The sequence below is a fragment of the Capricornis sumatraensis genome, chromosome 7, assembly GCF_032405125.1.
Source record: "Capricornis sumatraensis isolate serow.1 chromosome 7, serow.2, whole genome shotgun sequence".
Classification (NCBI taxonomy): domain Eukaryota; kingdom Metazoa; phylum Chordata; class Mammalia; order Artiodactyla; family Bovidae; genus Capricornis; species Capricornis sumatraensis.
The window spans coordinates 119,912,182-119,940,053 of NC_091075.1; the positions used below are offsets into that span (position 1 = coordinate 119,912,182).

General features: G+C 57.8%; 1 protein-coding gene across 2 annotated transcripts; it reads right to left on the reverse strand.

The window, feature by feature from the left end:
- Positions 1–27,365, reverse strand: PDE6B (phosphodiesterase 6B). 2 transcript variants are annotated; one of them, XM_068975083.1, is made up of 22 exons: positions 26,898–27,365; positions 24,750–24,902; positions 24,431–24,520; positions 11,126–11,266; positions 10,964–11,038; positions 10,058–10,122; positions 9,222–9,288; positions 9,034–9,081; positions 8,169–8,318; positions 7,941–8,084; positions 7,556–7,621; positions 7,187–7,333; positions 5,870–5,977; positions 5,563–5,672; positions 5,360–5,447; positions 4,884–4,984; positions 4,542–4,649; positions 3,726–3,789; positions 3,337–3,411; positions 1,959–2,042; positions 786–933; positions 1–59 (listed from the first exon to the last, which is right to left on the reverse strand). In XM_068975083.1, exons 1-22 carry the CDS (start codon positions 27,363–27,365, stop codon positions 1–3), a joined length of 2,559 nt encoding a protein of 852 aa, XP_068831184.1. The 2 variants fall into 2 exon arrangements, with proteins under 2 accessions (XP_068831184.1, XP_068831183.1); XM_068975082.1 differs by having other exon boundaries at positions 1–62.
- Between the last annotated feature and the right edge of the window lie 507 nt (positions 27,366–27,872).

A 27,872-nucleotide genomic window follows, 5' to 3' on the forward strand; every position in this document is an offset into this window, starting at 1 on the left:
TCAGAGGATGCAGCAGGTAGAAGAACGGGGTGCCGGGCCGCCGTTGCAGATTTCTGTGCCTGCTGCGAAAGGAGACAGGACGGTGAGCGAGGGCCACGAGTGGCCCGGCGCCTCCACTCGCCCTGCAGGGGGAGGGCAGGGCAGGGGCTGGTCTGCCTAAGCTGACTGGACCCTGCTTTAGTTCCTGGCGCTCCAGCAGTGGCCTCGCAGCTGGCTGGTTTCTGCTGGTTCTCTCCCCTGCGGACGCTTCAGAGATGATGAGCTGCGGAGCACGAGCAGGCCTCGAGGGTTCTGATTTGGGGGCACCAGCTGGTGACAGTGGAGCCGCGCTCCCACAGCGCTGGGGGTGGGGTGGGGAGGCGAGCAAGCTCTGCACCGCGACGGGAGCACCATGCGCGCTGACCCCTAGCTGGCTTCTTAGGTTCCGTGGGTCTGCTGTTTCAGCTCTGAGGCTGGCGTGGGAGCGTAGAGTTTGTGAGCTACTTAAGAGGGAACTGCTGATTGATGATGGGAACAGAGGCGCTGAGTTGGCTTTCCTCCCCTGTATAAAGGTGACTTCCCTCCGGAATCCCTGACTCGGGCCCCGAGCAGGCCCTTTCAGACCGGGCTCATCAGCCGCCCTGAGTCACCCAGCCTGTTCCTCGGGGATGGGCCTCCCTCTGGGAGGGTGGCCCTCTGTGCAGCCCGGAGTCCAGGCACACTGACCCACAGGGCTGCCTCACACCCGCCCCCTGCAGGCCAGGGCCGGGCCGCGCGGCCTGGTTGAGGCTGGAGTGGGGCCAGACCTTTCTTGGCCGCCGTCGCCTCCTTCGGGCCCTCCTCCAGGGCCTTCACCTTGGCTTCGTGCTCGTCGGCCAAGGCCTTCCACTCCTTCCGGTTGTTCTGCAGCCGGTCAAACATGGGCAGGATCTCCTCGTGGAAGCGGGAGAACTCCTGGAAAGGAATCAGAGGTCAGACCACATCCCTAGTGGCTCCTGGCTAGGAGGCCTTGTGGTCTGTGTCCTTGAGGTTGGAACAGGAGCTACGGGGTGGGGTCCTGAAGAATAGAAAACATCCAAGCAGAAAGGACATTCCCTAGCAAGGGGGCTGAGAAGGCTGGGCAGATGCGCGGGTCCCGGGGCTCCTTCACCCTCATACAGACACCGCATGTCACACAGAGCATGTGCTCACACATGAACACGTGTCGACACACAAGCTGTGCGGGCAGATGGAGGTGAGGAAGGCGCGGGGGCGAGGAGTGCCTGGTGGGCCCCGGCGGTGAACCTGAGGACCAGCACGTACGTCCTGGTCCCGCCTTCCTCCCAGCACTCACAGACCCCAGCCCCCCTGGTGGAGGCAGAAAAGGGAGCTGATGCTTCAGTAAAGGGAAGCACAAGGCCTCGGGGGCTGGGGTGGGGCGTGGGACAAGGTGGTCAGAACCCAGCACCCTTCTTGGAGTATGCGGCTGCCCCTGAGAGTGCAGCCAAGTCGTGGCAGCTGGCCTTCGGGAGGGCTCTGCCCCCACCCCTTGGTCAGTCCCCAGAGCGAGGTCCAGCACCTGCCCCAGGCCCTTGGCTCACATCCCGCTGCCCCCGGCTCTGCCCAGGTGTTTGCAGGGCCGGGGGCACCCAGTTGGAGGCTGGGCCACCCCCATCTTCCCAGGGCTCAGACCCTGAATGGATGCTCCGCACATACACTGCAGGCGGTGCCTTGACAACACCGTGCAGGCCCTGCATGGGGGCGCCTTTCGATGGGGCCTGGGAAGGGATGTTGGGTGTGCAGGAGGACGTTCTGGGAGGGAGAGACTAGGGTGGGAAATTTCAGGATCCTTCTGAGGAACTGACAGGGAGGGGACCCCCTTGGGGTGAGACTGACGATTTTGAGTTTCAGTGCAGATTTGGGGGGGGAGGAGCCCCATAGTAGCCCCCGCCTCACCCTTCCCCTGCAAACCCAGCCAGGCCCTGGGCTGCCCTGCTCACCTTGTACACAAACGTGCACACGAAGTCGATGAAGCCGACCTGCAGCTTGGGGAGCTCGGCCGCCTTGTTCCGGTCCATCATGGGCTTAAGGGGGAGCAGGGACACCGTGAGGCCCCGACACCTCCCTGAGGCCCAGGACTCAGCTCCACCCCCGCCTGAAGCGCCTGTCCATGTAGGGCTCTCCTTGGAAGGGAAGCCCGGGAGCCCCCACTCCCCTCCAAGACACTGTGCCATTCTGGGGAGCTGCCCTAGGTGGCGCTGGGCCCCTGCCACGCCAGCCCCGGTGTGGAGTTTGGAGTCAAGTTCCTCCGGCTCCCCCCCCATGAGCTATCCATGGTCCTGACCCGAGACCTGGCCCCACCTCCTAAGGGGCGCAGCCCAGACACTCTGAAGGGGCTGATTTTGTCTCCAGCCTCTGGACTGCCCCCGAGCTGTCTCCCGGCAGCCTCTTCCTCACAGGTGCCCGCTCTCTGGAGCTCAGCATGCTAGGTCATGCAGGACCCTAGCGGCCTAGCCGGGGAGACAGACAGGCTGCCTGTCCTCCTGCCAAGATGCAGGGCTGGTCAGGGCACCCTTTCCTGCAGTCTGCACCTGGCCCCGGGCCTTTGCAGCCCCATGCTCAGCGAGCTCTTCAGAGGCTGCAGTTGGCTTGTGAGGCCAAGCCTCCCTCCGTCCCTTCTGCTCATTGTTGGGCGGTGCTCGTGTCCTCACCCCCATGCAGGTGCCAGTTCGGTCTAGCAACAGATTCCTGACCCCCACTGCTGACCCAAAGATCCTGGCATCCTGAGGGCCTGTGGGCAGATGGAGCTTCAGGTACACCAGGACTGCCTCCCTCTCTCACCTCCACTCCTGTGAAGCCTGGTGACTGCGGGCACAGGTCCAAGCTCCCGTGTCCTTCCAGTAGTGGGCAGTCCTGCTCTGCACACCAGCCCAGCCCTGCTGCACACTCCCCATCTCGGCTACTCCCTCCACAGCCACAGCCACGTCCAGGTGAGCCCTGGACTCTGGCCACCACTCCCCTGCCCAGCACTCTTCCCACGGGCCAGGCCTGCCACACCCTGAGCCTCCCTGGAGCAGCTCACAGCCACACAGGGGCTCGCCCCAGAGCTGCCTGGGCCCACGGGGGCTTTCGGCCAGGAGCCACAGCCTGGCTCTGCGGCTTTGGCAACAGCTTTCCACCTCTGCAGGGGATCACATCTTTACCCAATCCCTGTATTTCCGCAACTTTATCCAGATCCAGGCTCATGTCACATGACCCCACAAAGAGAGTTAGGCCCCAGGATTCCAGAGGCCCCGGGGGCCCCCAGTCTGCACCCAGCCAGGCCTGAGGCTCCCAAGGACCAGGACAGGTGTGGAGGACACTGGAGGTGACGCTCACAATGGGCTGCTGATCCAGAACCGTTCTCTCCAAGTCCCCTTGCTCCCAGAACTCCGCTGCCACCAACAGAGCGACCTGAAAGGCACCCAGAAGGCAAGCACCAGTGGGCTCAGTGCTCGGTCAGATGCTGTCCTGAGATCCTGCCAAGATGGCCAGACTCCGGCCTTCTGTGCCCCAGACTCTGGTGGCCCAACTACTGGGGCCACACTGCTGTGGTGCCCAGGAGCGCAGCAGCCTCCTCGAGTGGCGGCTCTGGCTGGGCCCCAGAGCTGGGCAGCTGCCCTCGCCTCACCTAGCAGACAAGTGGAGCTGTTTCCCTACCCCAGGCCCCACTTAGATGCAGCCCTATGGGGACTGGCAAGACGTCTGGGGACCCACGTGACTCTGACCTTGCTCTGGACTTCCCAGGGCTTGGTGATGGCAGACAGGTCGCACGCCGTCATCATCATGGCCCTGTGGGCAGATGGAGCTCCAGGTACACCCAGCCTGGCCTCCCTCCCTGCCCTCCACCCCTGCAAGGCCTGTGTCTTTGCAGTAGTGGACGTCCTGCCCTGTGCACCACTCCAGCCCCACCCCATCACCCCAGGCTGCCAGGGGTGAAAGTCAGCAAGCGTTTCTTGGGGGCCGGTGATTTACACATAGCTCCTCATTGGGCCTGGAGAAGGCGATGGCACCCCACTCCAGTACTCTTGCCTGGAAAATCCCATGGATGGAGGAGCCTGGTAGGCTGCAGTCCATGGGGTTGCTAAGAGTCAGACACCACTGAGCGACTTCACTTTCACTTTTCACTTTCATGCATTGGAGAAGGAAATGGCAACCCACTCCAGTGTTCTTGCCTGGAGAATCCCAGGGATGCGGGAACCTGGTAGGTTACCGCCTATGGGGTCGCACAGAGTTGGACACGACTGAAGTGACTGAGCAGCAGCAGCCTCACTGGGCCACTGGGACAGGCCTGGGGTGGGACTAGTTCTGAATCTCCGCTTTGCAGATGAAGGAGTGGACACTCATAACGTGAGCAAACTATTTAACTGCGGACTCGGCCTGTCTGATCCCAAATCCTGCAGCCTCCCCCGAAAGGAGAGCGGCTGGGGTGGGGGCATGGGCGCTGTCCGGAAGTGGGCTGCCCAGGCCCTGGGCTCCTAGTCCCGCCCGCGGAGCTCTGCAGGAGGCCCTGCCGCGAGGGGCGGAGCCGCGCGCCGGCTCACATGACGATCTCCTTCCTCGTGGTCTCCAGGGACAGGTACTCCACCCAGCTCTTCCTGTCCTGGTAGTTCTTGGACTCATCCACAATCTTCTGGAACATTGTCCTCTTCCTGAACCCGAAGGACAAAGGGAGGGAGTCGACCCTTCCCTCCCAACCACGCAGGACCCCGCCAACGTGTCCTCCTGGGTCTGAGCCCCACCCACCCTCCAAGAAAGGATCCGAGGCCGGAGTCCAGGCCTGGGGCCCTGGGGCGGGGCACGTCTGTCTGGGGCCCCAGGTACCCCTCTACCGGCTCCTTCCCAACAGGGCCCCGGGGCGCCAGCGGGGCGGCGGCGGCACCCACTTGAAGTAGAGCGCCAGGTCCGTGGCGATGATGGCGATGTCCATGAGGTGGATCACGTGTTCGTGCTGCCGCCGGTTCAGGTTTTGGTAGATGTTCAGGGTCTGCGGGGCGGGGGGCGGGGCTCCCGTCACAGCTGCGCGCCTTCGGTGCCTGTCCCCCCCTCCCTCCTGGAGGCTGCCCATCTGTCCCTCCCCATGTCGCTGCCCACCTTCTACCCAAGAGTCATGGGCCCCAGACACTGGTGGCCCCGTATTGCACTGGGGGGCTCCCCTCAACACCCGGGATCTGAGCCCCCGCCCCCAGAGGGCATTTCCAGACTGGAACCACCAGGGGTGCCATCGCCCCCATCGCTTCAGAGCCTGCCTCCTTTCTCCAGCTCAGAGCGATGCGGTGTGGCTCCTGGCGGTGGAGGTTCAGGGGTGTGGGCGCAGGTCAGCTGGCCAGGGCCTATGGGAGAGTGGGCAGAGGACACGGACCTCCTCCGAGAGCAGGAACTTCCCGAACTCCAGGTGGTGTCGTTCCAAAATCGAGGAGCCGTGGAGCTTGGCTAAAGGGTTCTGGGACCTGGCACAGAGGTTTGGCTAAGAACAAGCAGCGGGCAGAGACCCCAGGGCAGCCTGTGTGCCCAGCAGCCCAGGGAAGGGGCGGCACCCGCAGAGGCCCCAGGACGCGCGCCTACTTCATCTGGTACAGGTTGTTGGTGCCCCGATGGTCAATGTCGTGGCACAGGCCAGCAGTCACCATGGCAAAGGCCTCCAGGTCCGTGTAGTAGCTCTTCAGCTTGCCCGTCTGCAGAGACAGGCGCCCGGATTCTTGCCGCCCGCCTCCCTTCCTGCCCTGCCTGGCCCCTGGGGAGCTCAGGCGAGCCCTCCGCCCCTGCCCAGCTCGGGTGCCTGCCACCCACCTCCAGGCTCCCCGGGGGCAGGCGGCTCCTCCCAGCCCCGGTGAGACAGGGTCCCCCGCCCCCCCCCGGCCCGGCCACGCACCATGAGCAGGGTGAACATGGTCTGGGCCACGTTGAAGCCGTGGCGCCAGTTGTGGTAGGTGATTCTCCTGTAGCCCTTGCTCACAGAGAACAGGAACCGCACCAGGACCTGCGGGAGGTGGGACACGGGGTCCAGGCACCACGGTGCCCAGTCCCAGCGACACAGTTCCAGCTGACGCCGTGTGAAAGGCGTCCCTCCCCGCCCCGCGGCCCTCCTGTCCACTGGCCTCCAGCTGCCTTCCTGGGTGGCACCTCGGGGTGGATGAGGGTGGACGGGGCCGGGGGTGGAGGAGGGGCGCGTGGGGGGCGGACGATGGCGGACAGGGGTGAATGGGGGTGGGCGGGGAGCGGACAGAAGTGGAGGAAGGGCGGATTCGGGGCGGGGGTGTGTGGACGGGAGTGGCCGGGAGCCGGAGGAGCGGAGCTGAGGCCGAGAACAGCTCCAACGTCCACAGGATGCCTGGGGCCTCCATCCTGTTGCCAAACCTCAGATCGGGAAAGGACCCCAGGCAAGGGGCCTGGGATACTTTAGAAGAAAATGTCCATTTCAGCCGTGGGAGTCTGAGTGGGGCAGGATGTGTGGGCACCGGGGCACACAGTGGTGGAGAGAGAGGCGGTTGCTGAAGGCCCAGAGGCTGAGGGGCAGCAGGAGGGTGCGCCTTCTGAAGAGCAGCTGCGTTTGGCTGGCAGAACACGGGCCCAACCACAGCTTCCACAGCGGCTTTTCGGGCGGAAATTACCCGAGATTCTTGCATTCTGTTAGCATTTTCTATAACGCATTTTTTTGTGTGTTTTCCCTTAGTTTTTTGTGCAGCGTCTTAGAAAATGCCAGACTGCTGCCCTTGTCTAGACCGTAAAGTAAGACGTTCTCTGACTTGACTTGGGGAAGCAGATGCTCCCTGAAGGTGGACGCAGGCAGAAGCCGGAAAGCCACAGGGAAGCAGCAGAGCCGGGAAGGCGGCCCCTCCTCCCGGGACCCGCCCCGAGGGGCCCCCGGTGCTCCCACCTAGAGGGCACGCGTGCTTTCTGCGCAGGCGCTGGGCTGCTTCTGCTGGGCCCCTGCTTCCGACACCAGACGCCCGCTGCTGCCCCGTGATGTGCGCGCTCAGAGGCCTGCAGCACCTGTGTGCCACACTCTTCGTCCGTCCGTCCAGTCACATAGTCTCCACACACTTGCCGTGTGTATTTTGCTGGCCTGCACTGTCCATTCTGTGTGGACACGGCTTGCCCCCAGACTTCCTGCGGGAACTGGGATCCGGACCCTCTCTCTCTGACCTCCTGGGAGAGCTGGGACCCGGGATCACAAATGAGCCCTTACCTCCTGGGGGATCTGGAACTTTCGAACCACACCCAGCTCATAGTACATCTGGATGCCGCATTTGACCAGCTCCAGCTCCGTGCACTCCAGGTCCGAGAAGTGGAACTCATAGATGTCGAACTTGCCGGGTCCCGGCAGCACTTCCTTCTGTGGGAGGGACGGTGGGGCTGGGGGGCGGGCCTGCGGAGCGGGCACACGGGCAGGGGGGCGGCAGGGCACACGGGCAGGGGGCGGCAGGGCACACGGGCACACGCGATCGCGGGGGCGGGCGCATTCAGCACAGACACCGCAGGACCACCCTCTGCCACCTGGGGGAGCATCTCCCTTCGCTCAGGGCTCTCGACCCCCTGGGCGGGGCCAGACTCTGACCAGGATGTTTCCCAGCTCGTCCTCCTCGCAGTCGGCAGGCTCCTTCCCGAGGCGTTCTCTGGTTGGCTGGGAGGGAAGACGCGCTGTGAGACGGTGATGGCGTCCGCTGCACCCCTCGTGGCCGTGGGACTGGGTGACCCCTCGGGGAGCCCCGGCCGGAGCCTCTGGCCTCAGAAATGGTGGCGGTGGCCTCGGGCCGGCTCTTGTTCCCTCCACACCGGTCCAGGCGCTCTGCCTGGACGACGATGGTGGAGCCCTCACACAGCGCGACCAGAGGGGCTGGGGTCACTGCTAGGGGCCCGCGGCCGGGCAGGGAGCCCCCCGGCGGTGCAGTGTGTTCACGGCTAGGCCACACCCCCGCTGCCCGTGGGAGGCACGGACGCACCAGGATCAGCTGGATTTCCTCCCTGTCGCAGCGCACGTGGTACAGGACCATGTCTTGGGCGATGTCCTTGCGGTTCTCCAGCTTGTTCATCTTGTCGTAGGTGTCCGTGTTCAGCACCGACCACCCCAGGAACTGTGTGAGGGACTGGAGGCGCACGTCACCCCCCCGGCCTGGGTCCCGCCCCCCCCGGGGGTCGCCTCTGGAACCCCGCCTGGGACAGGCGTTTACCTCCATCAGAACTTCATCCTGCTCGTCGAAGGGCTTCCCGTCCTTCCTGTTGTAGAATGTCGCGACCCCCACGATCTCCTCCTTCTTGTTGACGATGGGCATGGAGAGGACGTTCTTGACGATCCACCCAGAGTCGTCCAGAGGCCCCTCCTGCGGGGAGAGGTGTCCAGAGCTGACCGCTGCCCTGGGTCTGACCCTGGCCTGGGCCTGCTTGTCACCCGGGGAACATGAACCTCGCTGCTTCTGCCCTCAGAGGGCAGAGGCGGGGTCCCTGCTCCCGTCTGTCGGCCCACCATGCCCGCGAGCCGGCGGTGACCTCTTCCTGGAAGAGAAGACGTCCACCGGGACGCCTCACCGTGCGGGCGCTGTGGTCACGTCGGCTCCGGCTCTTGCAGGCTCCCCCCGCCCCCGCGCTTGACTGAACGCCCTGCTGCTAAGTTCCCAATGATTGCCAAACAAGGGGCCTGGCGCTCCCCCGGGCCCCACGGACGACGTGGTGGGTCCCCGCTCACATTCCGCTCATGGTTGGCCAGTGAGATATGGACCCTGGCCAGTTCCTGGAGGAGGCCCTGAAAGATAAAGGGCAGCTCCACCAGTCCATGTGACCTGGGCCTCCTTTGGAAAAGAGCCCATCCCGGTCGTGTGTCCCCAGAGGGAGCAGACGTGAATCCTCGCCAGGTGCAGCTGCAGCCGCAGCCACCCAACCAGCAGACCCGCGTGCACGGAACACACTGTGCCGCCGTTAGCCTGTGAGATCTGAGGTGGTTTCTTAAGCAGCAAAAACGAGTTCAGTCCATCATTTCTGAACCACAACATCTTTTTTCCTAAAGTACAGTACACATTCCATTAATGAATAGACAGATACCTGAAAATTGAACGTTTCGTCGGCAGGGGCATTCATAATATTACAGATCTGGAAACGGATCAGAACACAGTTTCACTAGAAGCAGCCAAACATAGAGCATGATTCTAGAATAGACTGTCCAGTCTGACGAGCTTCTATGTAGGCAAAGCTGGGGCACACAGGCCTGTGGGAAGGGCCGGGGGACTCACAAAACCGCTTTCTGCCACGTAGGTTGGAAGGCCGCTGGCAAGGGCCCAGTGGTCGGCTGGGGGTGAGCTGTGGGGAGAGAAGCAGAGGGCAGTGGGCAGGCGCTTGGGTGTGTGTGCCGATTCCCTTCCCCGGGCTCTGGGTGCGTGTGGGAAGCTGGCAAAGACTTGAAGAAGGGGAGGGCAGGCCGGGGCTGGCTCTGGGGACACCCGAGCTGCAGCGTGCCTCTTTCTCTGCCCGTGAAGAGGCCCCCTCTTCCTGGGAGCCACGGGCTTCCCCCGGCAGGCCTGGCTCTGGGTCCTGCTCTCTGCGTGGACCCCGCGGGGTGGGGTCCTGACGGGCTTCTGGGGCTCGTACGGCAGTGCGGCTGTGGGGCTGGAAGTGGCCAGCTGCCACCCCCTGCTCTCTCCAGGCTGCCCTCACCGCCGTTGGTCCTGTTGCCTGCTGGGCTGGTCCCTCCCGTCCCACCCCCCGCCCCCCGGCTCTGCAGTGTCGGGCCTCCCCGGAGACTCTGCCTGCGGGCTGGCCGGGTGAACCAAGACGAGACCCTAAGAACCTCAAAGGCCAGTCACTGCCGACAGGGCCACTCGGAAAGCCCCGCTGAGCCTTGAGTCCGCATCAGTGTTCGTGGGATGCCAGGCCTCCTCGTGAGCCCAGGCATTGCCTCCCAGACCACTGGGCCAGTCTCCCTCCGCCCTCTGTCCTGCCTCGCCCCGTGGCTCAGGGAGCGTCAAAGGGTGCGGGGGTGAGCCAGGGGCCGTGCACTCCGCCATGACGGGCCCTCAGCCCCGTCCAGCCCAGGCCCTCGGGTAGCACTTCTCAGAACCCCGACACTTACGGGATGACCTTGATGTCTTCCTTGCCGTGGAGGATGTAGTCGATGACTTTATAGAAGAGGATTTCCTGAGAAGCAGATGCCGCAGGCATGAGGGGCTCCCCGATGGGAACCCCACCGCGCACACCACACCCACACATTCGACACACCACATGAGCCCACGTAATGATAGGCACACACGTGAGCTGTGCACACGCGGGGGCCACCACTGGCTGTCCTGGGACACACGATTGTCTTCCCTCCAGCCACGTCCCCCCGACCCCACACACACTGGCCTGTATCCGTCTCACAAGTGGGTTCAGCTGAGCCAGGCCTGTGTGTCTATCTTTCTCTCTCACACACACGCCTGTCTCTCTCATATAACTGGGACAAGCTGTGGTCACAACAGGCCTTTGTGCAGAGATGTACTTGGCACACAGAACCCTTGGAGCCCCTGAGACAGCCTGTGGTCCCCCCGCTTGACAGGAAGGGAGACTGCGTCACAGCTCTGACGTGTGACCCCGGTTGGATGCGCAGCGTGTGGCTGAGGTATCTGCCCGCGTCCCTATCCCGCTCGCACCCCCACGCAGCCCCGCTCAGGCAGATGCTAGAGTGATTTAAGGGTAGGGCAGCGGGCCTGCTCAGCCAGAGCAGATGCTGGCCAGTAAGCCAGGCTGACAGCCCTCATCAGGACCAGGCCTGGCCCTTGGCCCCAGAGCACTGCAGGGGTTTGGCGCTGGGGAGACGGCCTCAGGGGCCTGCCCTCTGGAGCGGTCAGAGAGCCAGGCAGCCCTCCACCCTGTCCTCGCCTCGCCACAGCCCCCCGAGCCGTCCCCCCTGCCCGGCTCAGCTGGGGCGACCCCTCCCCACGGTGGAGCCGGGCCAGGAAGCCAGGTGCACGGCTGGCCTGTCCCCCCGCCTGCGACTCACTCGGCCGTCAGGCGTGCGGGGGCCTGAGTACGCCTGGGCCTCTCCCATCAGCACGGGCCACACGTCGAAGAATTCCTGGAAGAGAAGAGAAGGGAGCGGGGCACCGACTCAGCGGCGGAGCGGGACGAGGCGGGCCAGGGGCCTGTGGGCGCTGGGCCTCACCTTCTCCTTGGCCATGTCCAGGAGGCCCACCGAGTAGCGGTCGCAGTTCAGATAGGCCCGCACAGTGTAGAAGGCCTTGTGAAACTGCCTCTCGATGTCTGTCAGCTCCTCAAACACCTTGTTGGCCGACCATAGCAGCACCTGCGGGTGACACCCCCCCGTCGGCACGGCGGCACCTGGGGGAGGGCTGCCACCCCCGAGACACGCGCTTCTGCACGCGAACACGGAGCCCGGGGCGCGACCGTGGTGCCGCTCCCGGCGTCTCTGCAGGGCGCCAGCACCCGAGGTTTCATCCAGCATGTGGCCCTCGGCTCCATGCCTCAGGGTCCCCGGAAGCTTCCTGGCAGGTAAGTTCTCCAGGCTTTGGCTATATCCCTGCCACTCACTCCTCGGTGCTGGCCTCAGGCTGTGGTGGTGAGTGAAAATTTAGATCAACTGCCACAAGCTTGAAAGGCAGAGATCTGACTAGCCAGCCCTCCGTAACTAGCCTGCGAGAAGCTGGGGCTTGAGAACATGAATTTGTTGTTTTCTGGACGTCAGGCGCTTTTGTGGCCTCTGCAAAGCAAGCTGAGAGTGAGAACACACTGGCACGCTCTAGGAGGGCCTGGCCAGACCCTGCCCGGGACATCAGCCCCAACCCGGGCCGGCTGCTGTACAGAGTCAGCCTCCCCCCGACCTCCTCAGCCACGGCCCGGCCGGACCCTCTAGGCCCCACCCCTTCACACACACTCCCCGCCTCCCCGCCTTCTGACCTGTAAGGAGGGTGGCCTGGTGCCCGGTCCCTCCTCCTCCATCGCGAGGAACCAGCCTCCTTGCCTGGCTCCCTTCCTGCCAGTTTGTGAGCATGTGTGACAATGTGTGCATCTGAGAGGGGTGTGTGCACATCAGTCGCCTGTGCCTCTCGCCCCAGAGGCCTGCTGAGCTCCTTGGCACCAGTCCTGGCGAGAGCGGAACCCATGTCACCGATGTCGAGGGGTGGGCGGTTGGGTGCCCAGGTATGTCATGGACAGCTGAGCTTGGGGGTGGGGGTGTCTGGGCTGCAAGCCTAATTTTTGAGTCATCTGAGTACTTCAGTCCCCAAACCTGTCCTCCAGGAGAGGGGCGGAGTGAGGAGGAAAGGACGTGGGCATCACAGCGCAGCCCTAGGGGAGACCTCCCTCCAGCTCCACCTCGCCCCTCCAGTGCCGCAGCCGGACCAAGGGCCAGTCCCCACACTGGACGCTGCCCTGAAGCAGGCTCTATCATGGCCCCAAGGAAATGCGTGCTCAGCGGATCAGGCAGCGTGTCCACCGTGGTTTGAAGCCAGCTGTGAGGCCCACCCCAGGCCTCTGCCTTCCCTTTCTTCCTTTTTCTCTCTGACTTGAGTCTGGGGTACCGTCTGATGGGATGAGGGCATCTTAGGGGGTACCTGTAGCCACTGCCATACCAGGTTTTAGAGCATTCGAGCCCCTAAGAAGGTCCTCAGCCCCCAGCCGACACCCCGATCCCTCCTGGAACTGCCCCGCTGACTGCGGAGTGTTCTAGGACTTCGTCTGAACGGATTCACGCGGTGCCTGTCCCTCGCCTGCCTCCCTCTGCCTGCCCCACTTCTGTCTGAGGTGGCTCTTCCCAGACCGGTCTGCCCTCCCCGCTCTGGGGCCCTTGGACTGCTTGTCTTGACTGCTGCAAACTGTGCTGCCTTGGTGGTGCTGCTGGAGCCCCTTCTCTGTCTGGGTGGCCAGGAGCCTGTGGTTGGCAGGAGCCGCAGGGCAGCCCTCCGCAGGCCCGTCACGGGTGCTCCTCTTTACCGCGCCAAGAAGAAGTCTGGGAGGGGCCACCTGGTGACCCTGGAAGTGAGGGGCATCTAGTTGCTTTTGGGGACAGATAATGCAGAGGCCTGCACCGCCCCTCAAGTGGGGAGGCTGGCCTGTGAGGCCTAAGCTTATGCTCATACTATGGGGGGGATATCAGGCTGCTGGGAGGGCAGGGGGCAGATGGGAAAGGTGACCCGGAGGCCCTGGGCAGCTTGAGCTCCTAAGGCCCTTATTTAGGGGCACGTTATTGAATCTTAAAGAATTTTGGGAGTCGGTTGTTAAACACAGCCATTATTCAAGTTAAATAATGTTAACTTAAAAGTTAAGAAAATCAGGGAATTCCCTAGCTGTCCAGTGGCTGGGACTCTGTACTGTCAGTGCTGAGGGTTTGGGTTTGATCCCTGGTCAGGGAACTAAGATCCCACAAGCCACGTGGCCAAAGAATGGAAAGAAAGAAAAAGAAAGAAATTGCATTAAGGCAAAAATAATAAACATGCAGACGCGTGTTTCCCCGTCGTTTCTCTGCCGGTGACTGTTATCCTCATGCTTATGGCTTCTGACAGTGGAAAGCAGGTTCACCCTGCGATACTTCTCCCAGTCATGTGTCCAGTGACATCAGAGTGGGAGCTGCAGGGACAGAAATCGGCCTGCACTGCCCAGGGGGACGAGCCCGCCCCGCCTTGCTGCCTCCACTCACCTGTCCTGACTTCCAAACACTTCCACATGTTCACAGATCAGGAATACGAGGCAGCTTTGAGCCTGGGCGCTCTTTATGTAGCCTTGTGAATTGGGGCGCCTCCCACCTCATCCTGGGAGCGGCAGTGCACACAGCCAACGGGTTGTGGACGGAAGCATGGCCCGGGCAGCATGGAGCCAAAGTTCTGTACCCCGGGGCCCCTCGTCCAGCTGGTGCTGCAGCGTGGGCAGCGGGGACCACAGCCACAGCTGGCCGGCCGGCCTCACATCCGAGAGGAGCGCCAACAGCCCAGGGCCAGGTCTATGATTTCTTTGGTGCTTCTCTTGCCTCTGGCTAAAGTGGCCAAGACACCTTCAGAAAGGGTTGATGGGAGCCCCTGAGGCGGAGCCCACGGGAAGAGTGACCAGGGCTGATTGACGGTGGTTCTTGTCCAGGGAGGGGGCCTAGGACCCTGGAGGATTGCTAAGATCTATGCGAGGGAGGGGCAGGCCCTGTGCACAGAAGCACTTTAATTTGCAACTGGGGCTCCCCTACAGCGTGAGGAAGGAGTGGGCACCAGACTGAATCGCAGGCAATGTGGGAGCCAGGCTTTGTTCATTTCAGTCTTTTCTTTTCAAAGAGGGCTATGAGGGAGAGCCGCGAAGCAATTAGCTCTTTAAAATGCTGTTCAGAGTGTAAGGTCTCAGAGGTGGCTTTCTACTGGGGTTAGGCGACATCTGTGTGGAAATCAAAGTATTTAATTGAGACATGATTGCCCATTGTTGGAAATCCCCTTTATAGCTCTCACATCTGTACATGAATGTGGTCTGAAGAGCTGGAAACGTCGGGTCTCTGGATGGTCATGTTCCCTAAGTGTCAGGGATTCATTTGCTGGAACGATATTTACTGCCTGCCTTAGGACTGATATAACTGGACGATAGAACAGACAAAATCCTGACTCTTAGGTCCACTTTCTCATGTGGGGAGTGCAGGCTAGAGCAGACACGAACAGAGCAGCCCGATGGCTCGTCTCAGGGAGATGAGCAAATGCAGGGGGTCCAGCAGGTGGAGGCGGGGGGGGGGGGGGAGCAGGGTGAGGAGGTGCTCAGGTCGGGGGAGACCTGTCTACAAAGGAGCCGTGGGGTGTGTAGGGCAGTGTTCTTGGCAGAGGGACCGGCAAGTCCATAAGCCCTTGAGAGGAGCATGGCCGGGGCAGGATGGTGGGCAGGGGCTGCCCGAGAGGCCCTGAGGGGCCCCAGTGGTAGGGCCTAAGCTTCCAAAGTGTGGCTCTGACTGAGTTGAGTTGGGGTGGCTAATGAGAGGCAGAAGGAGCGGGACCCTGAGACAGTATGCAGGAAGAGGGGCTGAAAAGTGAGGGTGTCCAAAGCAAGGGCTCGGGGCTCAGAGCATGACAGGCAGAGAATCAGAAACCTGGCTTCTCCTGAGATCCAGCTTCCCTGGAAGGAACACAGCCCCTGGGTGAGATCTGCTGGGGGAAGGTGTGTGTGGTGGGGCAGAGTCCAGAAGATGCTCCCAGACTTGCCTCCCAGGCCCACACCTGGGCTGTGTGGGGTGGGTTTGAATCTTGGCCTGAGGCCACTGCTTGAAGCTGCAGATAAGAATCTGGGGAAATGTCCTCACAGCAGTTAGGTTAAGGGGCCTGGCTGAGAGGAAGCTGAAAGAAAGGCAGCCTCAAAGCCAGGGCAGGATGAAAGCCACTCAGAACCCCGCCCAGGGGGACGGCTAGGCCTCACCAAAGGCAGAGGCACGCACAGTGAGCATATGGGAAGAAATAAGGGCTGGGATTTAATGAAATACTTGAATACTACCATCCAAGAGGTTCGACACACACCAAATGGGATGAATTCAGACACCCAGACTGTAATCAAGCTGTCGAAAGATGGAGAGACTCTTGAAAACAGTGGGAGAAGAGACGCGTCACACACAGGGGATCCTCGCTAAGCTTATCAGCAGGTTTCTCATCCGCTCTCATTTCAGCACGGAATTTGCTGCAACTTTGGGGACTAGAAGGTGTGACCTGGTGTATGGCGCTTTAGTTGCTAAGTCGTGTCCGGCTCTTGCAACCCTGTGGACTGTAGCCTGCCAGTCTCCTCTGTCCATGGGGTTCTCCAGGCAGCTCCACTCCACTGGAGTAGGTTGCCATTTCCTTCTCCAGGGGATCTTCCCACCCCAGAAATCGAGCCTGGGTCTCCTGCATTGCAGGCAGATTCTTTACTGATTGAGCTGGTCGTCTCAATTCAGGTATCAAACCCAGCTCTCCCATGTTGCAGGCAGATCCTTTACCAACTGGGCCAGCAGGGAAGCCCAACCTGGTGTATTCAAAGTGCTAAAATTGAAAAAAAACAACCTGTCTATCGAGAATCTTGTATCTGGGAAAACTGCCCTTTAAGAGTGAGGGAGAAATTAAGACATCTCCAGAAAAACAAAAGCTGAGGGGATAAACGAGCACTACAATTTCCCGGCAAGAAATGCCCTCCAGGCAAAATGAAAGGACCTCAGAACTAGAATTATTATAACAATGAAAACTAAAATATTGCTGAAATAAATTAGAGAAGACATAAATAGTTAGAAAGACATTCTTTGCTTATGAGGTAGAAGACTCAATGTTGTTACAATGTCCATACTACCCAAAGTAACCTGCAAGTTCAATGTAATCCCTATCAAAATCTCAATGGTGCTTTTGCAGAAGCATAAAAACACATTCTGGAGTTCATATAGCAGCTCAAGGGATCTTGAACAGTTAGAACAATCTTGAGAAAGCCTAAAGTGGGAGGACTCATATTACCTGATTTCAAAACACAGTACAAGCCTACATTAATCAAAACATGATACTGCCATAAAGACAGCATATAGACCAGTGGAATAGCTTACAGAGTCCAAAACTAAACCCTGGCATATATGGTCAAATTATTTTTGACAAAAAATCCAAGACCATTCAATGGGGAAAGAGTTCAGTTCAGTTCAGTCGCTCAGTTGTGTCTTGACTCTTTGCGACCCCATGAATTGCAGCATGCCAGGCCTCCCTGTCCATCACCAACTCCCAGAGTCCACCCAAACCCATGTCCATTGAGTCGGTGATGCCATCGAACCATCTCATCCTTTGTCGTCCCCTTCTCCTCCTGCCCTCAATCTTTCCCAGCATCGGGGTCTTTTCAAATAAGTAAACTCTTCACATTAGGTGGCCAAAGTATCAGCTTCAACATCAGTCCTTCCGAAGAACACCCAGGACTGATCTCCTTTAGGATGGCCTGGCTGGATCTCCTTGCAGTCCAGGGGACTCTCAAGAGCCTGCTTGCTTAAATCTGATTGCTTAGATATAACATTATGGCTGACAACAAAAGGAAAAACAGACAAACTGGACTTCCTGAAAGTTAGGAACTTTTGTGCATTGAAAGACACCATTAACAGAGTCAAAAGGGAGGGAGGAAACGTTTGCAAATCACACATCTGGTAAGAGAGTAATACAAAGATTATGTAGAGAGCTGCTAAAATTCAACAACAAAAACAACCAGCTTAGAAAGTGGGCAAAGAACTTGAATAGACATTTCTCCAAAGAAGAAACACAAATGGCCAATAAACATGAAAAGATGACCAATATCAGTAATCATTAGGGGAATGCAAGTCAGAACTTCAGTCACAACCAACACCCGTCAGGATGACTACTGTTAAAACCAAAGCAGGAAATGAGTGCTGGCAAGGAAGTGGAGAAATTGGGACCCTTTCGCACTGGTGGTGGGAATGTAAGATGGCACAGACACTTTGGAAAACAATGTGGAGGTGTTTAAAAACATTATACAGAATTACCATATGATCCAACATTTCCACTCTGGCCATACACTGAAAAGAACCGAAAGCTGGATTTCAAAGAGATATCTGCACCCATTTTCACAGCAGCGTTATTCATAATAGCTAAAATCCTGGAGCAACAAACGTGTCCGTCAACGGATGAATAGAGAAGCAAAAATGTGGTATATACATACAGCAGTCTGCTACAGTGGTATATACATACAGTGGTATACTACAGTGGTATATACTACAGTGGTCTGCTACAGTGGTATATACATACAGTGGCATGCTACAGCGGTCCGCTACAGCGGTCTGCTACAGCGGTATGCTACAGCGGTATGGTATGCAGCCCTGAAAAGGAACAAAACTCTGAGCATGCTCTGACATGGATGGACCTTGAGGACATTCTGCTTGGAGCGAAAAGCCAGTCACAAAAAGACCGATACTGTAGGGTCCCACTTACATGAGCTAAAATCATAGAAGCAGAGGATAGAATGTGGCTTCCAGGGGCTGGGATGGGGGATCTGGGGAGGTGGTGTTTAAAGAGGGTAGAGTTCCAATTTGGGAATCTGTAAGGAGTTCTGAAGATGGATGGTGGTGGTGGCCGCTCGATATGAATGTACTTAATGCTGCTGAACTGTAGATTAAAAATGACTAAGACAGTCACACACACACCCTGCAGCCCTCACCCCAAACTTTGTCTTCCTTTTCTGGGGACTGGTGATGACTGCTCTGTTAGGTCTCCTGTTTGGCCCCTGTTTCATCTCTGACAGGGTCCAGTAGTTTCAGATTAAATTGCTGTTACTACAAGCATACAGCATACAGAATTCAGATGCAGATACAGATTTCAGACACAGAAACCCGTGTACAGATACAGAACGCCTCATCAAGTTAGATCAGGCAGAGAGAGACTTCTGCTCTGCTATGCCCACACACAGCAGGCAGGAGTTGCAGCAGGGAGCGGCCTCCGCCCCAGTTCCCAGAAAGTGTCTTGAGTGTGAAGCCTCTCGGGGGGAGCTGTTGAGGGGCGCGCACCGACTGAAGCCGCCCACCCTGGCCAGGCTCATAGTCACCGTGGGCACGAGGCATTTTACGACAGGAGGTCCTGGTAATGAACACAGAACGAATGAGCCACCAGCTAGAAGAGTTTGGGAAAGGTCAGAAGGAGACCCCATGTGTCTGAGCACCTCTCAGAATCGTTCCTGCTGGCATTCGTCTTGGCTGAGCAATGCATGCACCACCAGGAAGAACGCTAAATCACAACAATTGGCCAAAGACGACCTGGAAACGAATCCCGTCCCCATGGAACCCGAGGCTGAGAGCCACATGGCGGAGCAGCCCTCCTGGCCCCCTCAACCTGCTGCTCTCTGCGGGCCCCCTTCCCAACACATTCAAAAAAAAGTGTAACAAATTGGCCCCATGCTGTCTTCACACGTTAAGTCCAGACATTCAAGAAGAGCATAAAATTACTATGAGCATCCTCTCTCTTACCAAAACCAGTAACGTGACTGTAGAGAAATAGACGTAAGTAACCCATTGTCATTCAAAAAACAAAACAAAACAAGCAAGAAACAAGATGTGATTGAGGCAGTAATTTTCTTATGTGTATTTTATCACAAGGAAAATAACTGGGAAAAAAGTAAGAGAATGGAAAAATATATACCATGCTAACACCAATCAAAAGAAAGCTGAGGGGGCTATGTTAAGTTTATACAAAGCAGAAGAAAAGATTTTTCTTCTTCAGAAGAAAAATTATCAGGAGTAAAGAGGGACGTTACTTAATGATAAAGCGGTCACTTCTCCAAGGAGATGTTGCTCCTTAATGTGTAGCCACCTAACAGCAGAGTGTCACACGGCGCAAAGTGGACCCTGATGGAACTGCAAGACACACAGGCAAGCCCGCCGTGGCGGTCGGAGACTTCAGTGCCCTTCCTTCAGGCAGTTGATAGACCCTGCAGGCAGAAACTCAGTGAGAAAGTAGTTGGGCTAAACAGCAACGGCCACAGTGAGTGTCTGTAGACAGCTTCATCCAACAAGAGCAGAGCCCACATTTCTCTCAAGGTCACACAGGACAGCCACCAATGTAAACCGCACTCTGGGCCACAAAACATGTCTCAGCACATTGAAGAGAATTAAAAATCATAAGAACACATTGTCATCCCACAGGCGATAAACTAGAAATCATTAACAGAAAGGCAGTTGGAAAATTCCAAAATAGTTTAAACAACACACTTCTAATTAATATACGAATCAAAGAAGTCTTGAGAGAAATTTTTAAAGATTTTAAACTAAATGAAAATACAGCTCATCAAAGGTTGTGGGACACCATGAAAGCAGGGCTTGGAGGGAAACTCGTGGCATTGATTGCACATATTAGAAAAGAAAAACAGTCTGAAATCAATAATTTAATCCTAGGAAACTAGAAAAAAAGATTATTTTAAGCCTAAAGCAAGCAGAAGGAAATGACTAATAAGTAACAAATATTAAAAACCACCGTACGCCCCCAAATCCGATGATCTAGAGTGAGCAGTCTCGACTAAGTGAGTGTTTCGGTGCTCCATAGACGCAAGCTGCCAACAGCAGCGCAAGGGGGACGGAGCGATCTGGCCAGACTGTAAGTGTCAGAGACATTGGATCAGCGGCTAGTAATCTTCCAAAAGAAAGCACCAGTCTCTGACAGCTTCACCGGTGACTTGTACAAAATGTTTAGGGGTGAAATTATGCCAATTCACAGCAATCTTTTCCTGAATATAGACGCAGAAGGAAAACCTCTAAACCTATTCTTTGAGGCCAGTATTACCTTAATATCCAAACCAGATAAAGACATTACAAGAAAGAAAACTATAGGCCAAAATCTCTCATGAACATAGGTAAAAAAATAATTTTTAATAAAATATTAGCAAAACCAACTCAATAGCACATGAAAAAAATTATGCTCCACAGCTGAGTGGCAGCGAACATCCCAGGTGTGCAAAGCTGGTCCAGCATGTTGTTGCGCCATGTAGCCCACCACATCGTTGCCCAAGAGAGGAGAACATTAACACGACCGTACCAATTGGTGGAGAAAAGTATCAACAAAAGCCAACCCTCATTTGGAATAAAATCTCTAAGTAAAGTGTCAATAGAGGGGAAATTTGTCAACTGGAAAAAATTCTACAGAAAGCCTTCAGCGAACGTCATATCTGATGGCGAGAAACTGGTTCTCTCCCTAACGTCAGGAGCAAGCCAGGAGGGCCACGTCCCCGCCCTCGGCAGCATCGCACTGAAAGGCCTAGCAGGTGCGCTGAGACAGAGAGAAAGAGCAAAGAGATGGGGAAGGAAGGAACAAGACTCTCTGCTTGCAGATGACATGATCATTCATGGGAAAATACCAAGGGACCAATTTTCAAAACTTCCTGGAACTAATTATTGTCTTAAGGTTATAAGATAACAAAGTCGACATGTAACGAAAGTCGGTTGCTTCTCTTTCTATGAGCAGTGAACAGCTGGCACTTGAAATTAAAAACACAATACCACTTACATCAGCATTGAATTAAATACTCAGATACAGAGTGACTCAATAGGTACTGAATCCATGTGCAAAGCTGAGAAAACTCGGAAGAAATCAAGGACGATCTGAATAAACAGATATTCTCCATTCATGAACTGGAAACTCCTTATTGTTAAGACGCCACTTCTTCTCAACCTGATGTGCAGATCTAATCCAGAACCAGTTAAAATGTCAGCGAGCTGTTTTGTGCATATGGACAAACTGATTTTAAAATTTATATGGAAAGGCAAAACCCACGAAATAACCAGTACAATACTGCAGGAAAAAAAAGCTGGAGAGCTGCTATTCCCATCTTCAAGACTATGAAGCTATAGCGGTCAGTACAGCACGGCATTGGCGAAAAACAGGAGCACGGACCAATGGGACTGAAGAGAAAGCCCAGAAATAGACGCGCACGCATCAGTCAGCTGCAGCCTGACAGAGAGGCAGAGAGCGGCAAAAGGCTGGCCTTCTCGCGACTGCTGCTGGGACAGTTGGATGTCATGTGTAAAAGACTGCATGTGGACACAAACCTTACGCCTTTCCTGAGATTGACTCGGAGGCCTGAGTGTAAAATGCAAAGTATGGAACTGCTAGAAGGCAACATGGGACAAAATCTAGATGGCTCTGGGTTTGCTGAGGAGCCTGAAGAGGTGACACTCACCTGCAGTCCACCCTAGTAGATTCACTTAATGTATTGTGTTTGTTAGTACAATTAATTCTGTTATAATCAACATTATATTTAAATATTGTGATTAATATTAATATTTTATCAGATATATTATACTTGGTATATGTTTATATTAAACAAATTTATTAAAATTAAAAACATGTTTTCAGACTCATGGACAGTGGTTACCAAGGGGAAGGGGGTTGCAGAGGGGTGGAGTGGGAGAGTGGGGTTGGCAGATGTGAGTCACCATGTATAGCGTAGATAAGCAGCAAGGTCTTTCTGTGTAGCTGAAGGAACTATAGCTAACACCCTATGATAAACTGTAATGGGGAAGAGTATTTGAAAAAGAATGTGCACATATATGTAACTGGATCACTTGGTTATATAGCAGAAATTAACATAACATTGTAAATCAACTATACTTCAATTTAAAAAAAGAGAATATGAAACTTTTTTTCCAAATATACTGGCAAGAGAATGAAAAGACAAGCTATACCACTGGAGAAAATATTTGCAAAATACATATCTGATAAAGGACTTAAAACCCAATGTTACAAAAAACTCTTGAAACTAAACAATAAGAAAAAATAATCTGATTTCAAATGGGCAAAAAATCTGAACAGACACCTCACCAAAGAGTAGGAAATACAGCTGACAAGTAAGTATATGAAAAGCTGTCCAAAGTCACTTGTCATTAGAGGTGTGAATTAAAGCAGCAGCAAGAATGACCGAAGCCTAAAACACTGGCAGAGACGCAGACAGGGGCTCTCGCTCGCTGTTGGTGGGGATATGAAACAGGACAGCCACTTTGGGACAGCATCTCACAGAGCCAAACACAATTACCTGCCATATTATCCAGCAACCACACTCTTTGGTATTTACTCAATCGAATTGAAAACTCATGCCCACACAGAAACCTGTCTACAGATGTTTATAGCGATTTTATTCATGATTGCCCCAAACTGGACGCAGTCAATATGTCCTTCCATGGGTGAATCGATAAATAAATTGTGATGCATCCAGTCTTTGGTATATTTTTCAACAATGGAAAGAACTGGGCTGCCAAGCCATGAAAAGACATGCAGGAACCCTAAATGCGTGTTACTAAGTGAAAGGAGCCAGTCCCGGAACCCTCCCTACTGCACTATCCCGAGTAAATGACAGTCGGCAGAAGCGGAAGCCGTGGACACAGGGGCAATACCGGCTGTCAGGGCTTTGGTGGAGGTGGGGGTTTTGAGGGTGGAGAAATGCTTCTTTATGACACTGTAACGGTAGGCAATGCCCTGATGCGCTTGTTGAGGTCTGTAACAAGCTACAGCGCAGAGGATGAGCTGCAATGTTTGCAAATAAAGATTATCTAGTAGATTGGAGGGCTCCAGGAGAGAGCGCAGACTGTGGCGAGGGGATGCGGGGCTCCTCACGGAAGGGGCAGGGCAAGGCACTGCCCTCAGCATTCTGGAGCTGACGGGGTCTGCGAGAGCGAAGATGGAGGGGTGCACACGCCTTGGGCTCTGGCGATGGGCTTGCCTCCCGTGGGCCCCAGGTTACAGCCTGCCGCACACGCGCACGGAGACTGGACAGCCCAAGCCAAGGGCAGAGCCGGGAGCCGGGGGAGCGGCCCGAAAGACACGCGAGGGGCGACGGGAGACAGCAGCAGGAGCGCGGGCCTAACGGTGTAGACGCAGGTGGCGACCTGCAGAAAGCGGCTCAGCGGTGCGCACGCGCCCACGCCTGGAAGCCACGCCGAGGTCACACCTGCTGCTCTGGACGTTGTTTCTATCTCCAACAAAAGGAGCCAGTCCCCTTGAGGAACGGGCAATTCCAGGACTGGGCAGGAAGTTACAAGGGAGACAGGAGCGTTTTGTAGAGGGTAAGGGTGCGCGAGAGTAAGGAAGTTACGTGGGAAGCATTAAGGGTGCAGAGAAGCCTGAAACCAAAAACCCACCCACCTGCCCACCAACTGAACAAAAGCCACCCAGAGTGATGGGGTCGGTGGGCGTGGCAGAGGGCACGGGAGCCACTGAGAAAATGAGCTGAACAACAGAATCCGTCTAGTCATGCTGGCTCACACCTTAAAGCGTAAAGACTAGCCCTGTGTCCAGACTAGTGGGCAAATGATAACAGAAAGAAGGAAATAGGCATCGTGGTCTCTGGCGCAGCCCCGTCCCCACAGCCTGGAGCCCCTGTCTACCCAGCGGCTCTTCTAAGAGCACTTTGTAGCTCTCGGTGGGCTCTGCCGGCCCCACGCCCAGCCTTGCTCTCAGCCCCACCCTGCAGTCCAGCGCTGCTGGCCTCTGGCCCCACCTGGCCCCCTCTCACTCCCTCCCTCCCCCAAGCATCCCCCCACCTCCCCCTCTGCACAGAGGAAGGTGGGCCGGACCCCACTGAGGCCCCGAGGCCTCCTCACTCAGGGACAAAGCGGACTCCAGTCCTGGAGGCAATTTCTCTACTGTGTGCCGGGCAGAGCCCACCTACAGGCTTGGCTAACGAGTGCCGGGACTCTCTGACCCTGCTGTGCCTTCACGATCCGCCCCTGCTCCTTCTAGAGAAGGCTGGAGGCGGCTTCTGAGGCCCAGTGGTGACACCAGGTTTGCAGGTGGTCACAGCCCTGGGCCCGAGGGCTTCCCACAGGGCTTCCCTGCCCTCAGCTCTGCACACTCACAGCTCTGACCCACAAGCACAAAGCCCTGGGCCCTCTCTCTCAAGGTACCCAGGTGCCCATGGCACCACGTGCCTCGGTCCTGAGAGATGGCTGGCCCAAGCAGTCACCTCGGAGGGTGGGCAGGGAGCTGGCTGGGGCGCCCCGGCCAGCGGCGCGTGAGGGTACCTGGCCACGGCGAGTCTCGCAGTTGTGCAGGTAGCTCAAGTGGTAGATCTTCAGGTTCAACGTCCCGAAGTTCAGGTATTTCAGGAAAACCTGGAACAGAGGTTACGACAGCAGCAGCTAAAAACCCCGGCTCTCAGACGCATGCCCAGGTGTGTGTGTGCGGAGGAGACGCCCGGCGGCTGAGAGTGGGGACCGCACACGCTGCACCGACCTCGCCCGTGGGCTGCCTTGCAGCAGGTGAGCCCCCGGGGCCACGCGAGGAGAGCGATACTGGCCCCAGGCACAAGCGTGCCCGCCCGGAGGGTCCCCTGACACTCACGTCTTCATCTTCACTTGTGAAACAGGGGCCGTCCAGCTTGTTCACAGCCATGATCACAGCCACGACGTCTTTGCCGTTCATGATGGGTGTGGCCAGGATGTTTCTGGTCACATAGTCGGTCAGCTCATCCACGAAGGAGCTGAAGTGGGGGCACTATGAGACGAGAGGAGAGAAGGGAGAGGCCATCGCTCTGGGGACCCCGGAGTCCTGGTCCCCCTCGTCCCTGGGGGTCACAGTGAAGCTGCCCAGGCCAGCGCTAAGACCCAGGGGGCCACGCCCTGGGCATCAGGAGCTGGGAAGCACGTGCAGACATAGCCCACGGCCTGAGCTTCGGGTTCAGGCTCAGTCCTTATCATCCCATCTCAGGGCCAACGACCCCCAGCTCTCGAACTGCAGTCTGCAGAGCTCGGCTGTGAGCAGGCCTAGCGCCTCCGCATCTGCTGTGGTCTGGCTAGCTGGCCTCCCAGATGCCTCTTGAGTTTGTCTAGTCCACACGTCCCCAAGCTCCTCCTGGTCCAGGCTGCAGTCTCCTCCTGCCCTCCGCCGCCCTGAGCCCTCTCCCACGCTCAGGACCTGTCTACCAGCCCTGTGGACCTCCTGGGCCCCTGCTCCAGCAAGCATCTGCTCCACGGGGTTTCTTGCCCCCACGATGAGACCCCAGTCTTGGAGCTGCTCTTCAGAGCCTCTCCTTGGTCAGGGGCCAGTTGAAGAAAACAGCTCATCTGAGCTTTGTCCTGGTCCAGTTGCCCCTTGCAACCTGGACCGCATGCCCAGAAACACCTGCCTGCCCGTCCCCTTTCCAAGGATCGGCATCCACACACCACCCCAGAGAGGAAATCTGGGCCTTGTCTCCCCATCCCTCAGGCCCAGCCAAGCCCTGTGGCTTCTTTAAAGTGCCCCCAGCTCTGTGCCTACTGCCCAGGCCCAGGCCCGCCTGCCTCCTGGTCCACCTGTGCTCCGCGTGGCTGGCCCGGTCCTGCCCTCCTCCCTCGTCCAGGCCACCCCGGCTCCTGGGAGTTTCGCTGCACAGCAACTGCCCCCCACAGCAGTCTAGACGCCTCAGTGACGCGGGTTCAGAGACCCTGGCACTGCCAGGCACCACCGCTCTCCCCTGCATTCAGCCTCCGTCCGCTGTCTCCCCACAAGCCCTCGGTTCTCAGCGGCCACTTGTTGGCACCCCCTCCGGCCCCTTGGACCAGAACTTCAGAACCAACAGCACAGGTTTGGGTCGGTGGGTTGGGGGGTGGAGGCTCACGGGGGGAGGGGCGGGAGGAAGTGGGGGGAGGGGGGAGGGGCCGGGGGCGCTTGGCGCAGTCCCCCAGTTCCTGCAGGGTGCTTTCCTGGTAATTCACGCTCTGGGCCCTCTGATTCTCGGGTGACCCATTTCCTAAAAGGAGTGAAGATGAAGCTAATCCCGGAGATTAGCACATTCAGGTCGTTGGACCAAGGCTTGTTTGAGGAGATAAGTTTAAGAGGATTGCAGTCCGGAGTCAGGGGCCTGGGGGTCTGTCCACAAGTCTGTTCTGTCTTGAGGGACGAGGGGTTGCGGCTGCTGTGGCAGCCGCCTGTCCCTGTAGGTGCCTGCAGCAGGGAGGGGGCGGAGCTGCTCCCAGGCGAGATCTGTGACCCTCCCAAGGGTTGGGGAGGACAGAAGAGGCGGCCAGCCTTGCCTGTGCCCATCGTGGGCCCGCAGGTGTCGACCCCAGTCCCGCCCCTCGGTCCCTGGGCGCCCTGGGCCAGCTGCTGTATTTTTTGTTCTTTTCCAGCAGGGACACTTTTGGATCTCCTCCCCCACCAGGGACTGAATCCCAAGCCATGGCAGAGAAAGCGCAGAGCTCTAACCACTAGGCAAGCAGGGAGCCTGGGCCAACTTCTGAACCTCCACGCTTGCCCACCCTGGCAGGCGGTGCGGTCTCTGACGAGGCTGTGAGCTCAGGGCTCCGGGGTCCAGTGGCCCTGCCTTTCTGGGCCTCCTCACCGGTCCCTGCCCAGAGCTCTTCCTGCCCAAACCCCGCCCGGGAGTCCTGCCTCAAGGGGCAGCAGGCGTCCTCGCTGCCACCTCAGGCCTCCCCCGGCAAGCTCTGAGCTGGCTCTGCTCCGCTCACTGCCCCCTAAAACCTGAGCACCCCTGGGGCCTGCGGACCCCACCTCTGTCACATCCTGGACGTTCACCATCTTCTTGGTCTGTGCCACGTGGCCCACGACCCCGATGTCCAGCGGGAAGACGATCTCGGAGTCAGGAGGCACCAGGCAGTCCTCCAGGACGCTGTCGGGCTGCACGCTGAAGAGGCGGGTGGCGAGCTCGGCCACGCCGTTGCGCTGGCGGTGCATGAAGAGGCTGCAGCGATCGGCGCGCAGGACAGAGCAGAGGCGCCGCAGGATCTTGAAGACCACGCGCTCCATGTTCACGCTCTCCTGCATGTCCTGCACCAGCTCGAGCAGGGCCGCGCTCTCCTCCACCTGGCACAGCTCCCGGAAGCTGGTGCAGCCCTCGGGGCACCCGTCCTCGCAGGCACTGGCCACATCCTCAGGGCTCAGCTTCCTCCCAAAGTACTGGTCTGCGAAGCCGGGGTTCTGGTCCAGGAACCTGTGCACCTGCCCCTCACTGAGGCTCATGGTGTCCGGCCGCCCGTCCGAGAGCAGCACCCGCCCCTGCGCACAGGGCCCTGCAACAAACACTGTCGTCAGCAAAGCCTGTCTTAGTGACGATTACCACACCAGCTGACCCGCCCACGCCTGCCCTCCCTCCCCGTGCCGCCCAGACCGCCTGCTTCCTGGGCACATCAGACCCCCTGGGCTGGGGGCTGCGGGGTAATAGCTCAGGGCCTTCTGCCTGTGGCAGAGGTCCTGGCCTGGGGGCAGGCCCTCCCACCCACCCCCCAGGGTGAGGTGATGGCACTAATGCCATGAGGGGCCCCCCAGGATCAGGGAAGGCCCAGCAGCAGCCCTGGGTCTCCTGGGCCCCCAGACCCAGGCTCAGGTGTGCTGGGCGGTGGGGCAGAGCTCTGCTCGGGGGGATGGGGGTGGACCCCTGAGTGTGCTGCCCACCCTGGGGAGGGAAGTGGGGAGAGGGGAGGAGGGGTGGAGGCGGGGTCCCAGGAGGGGCTCTGCACCGCCTCCCCT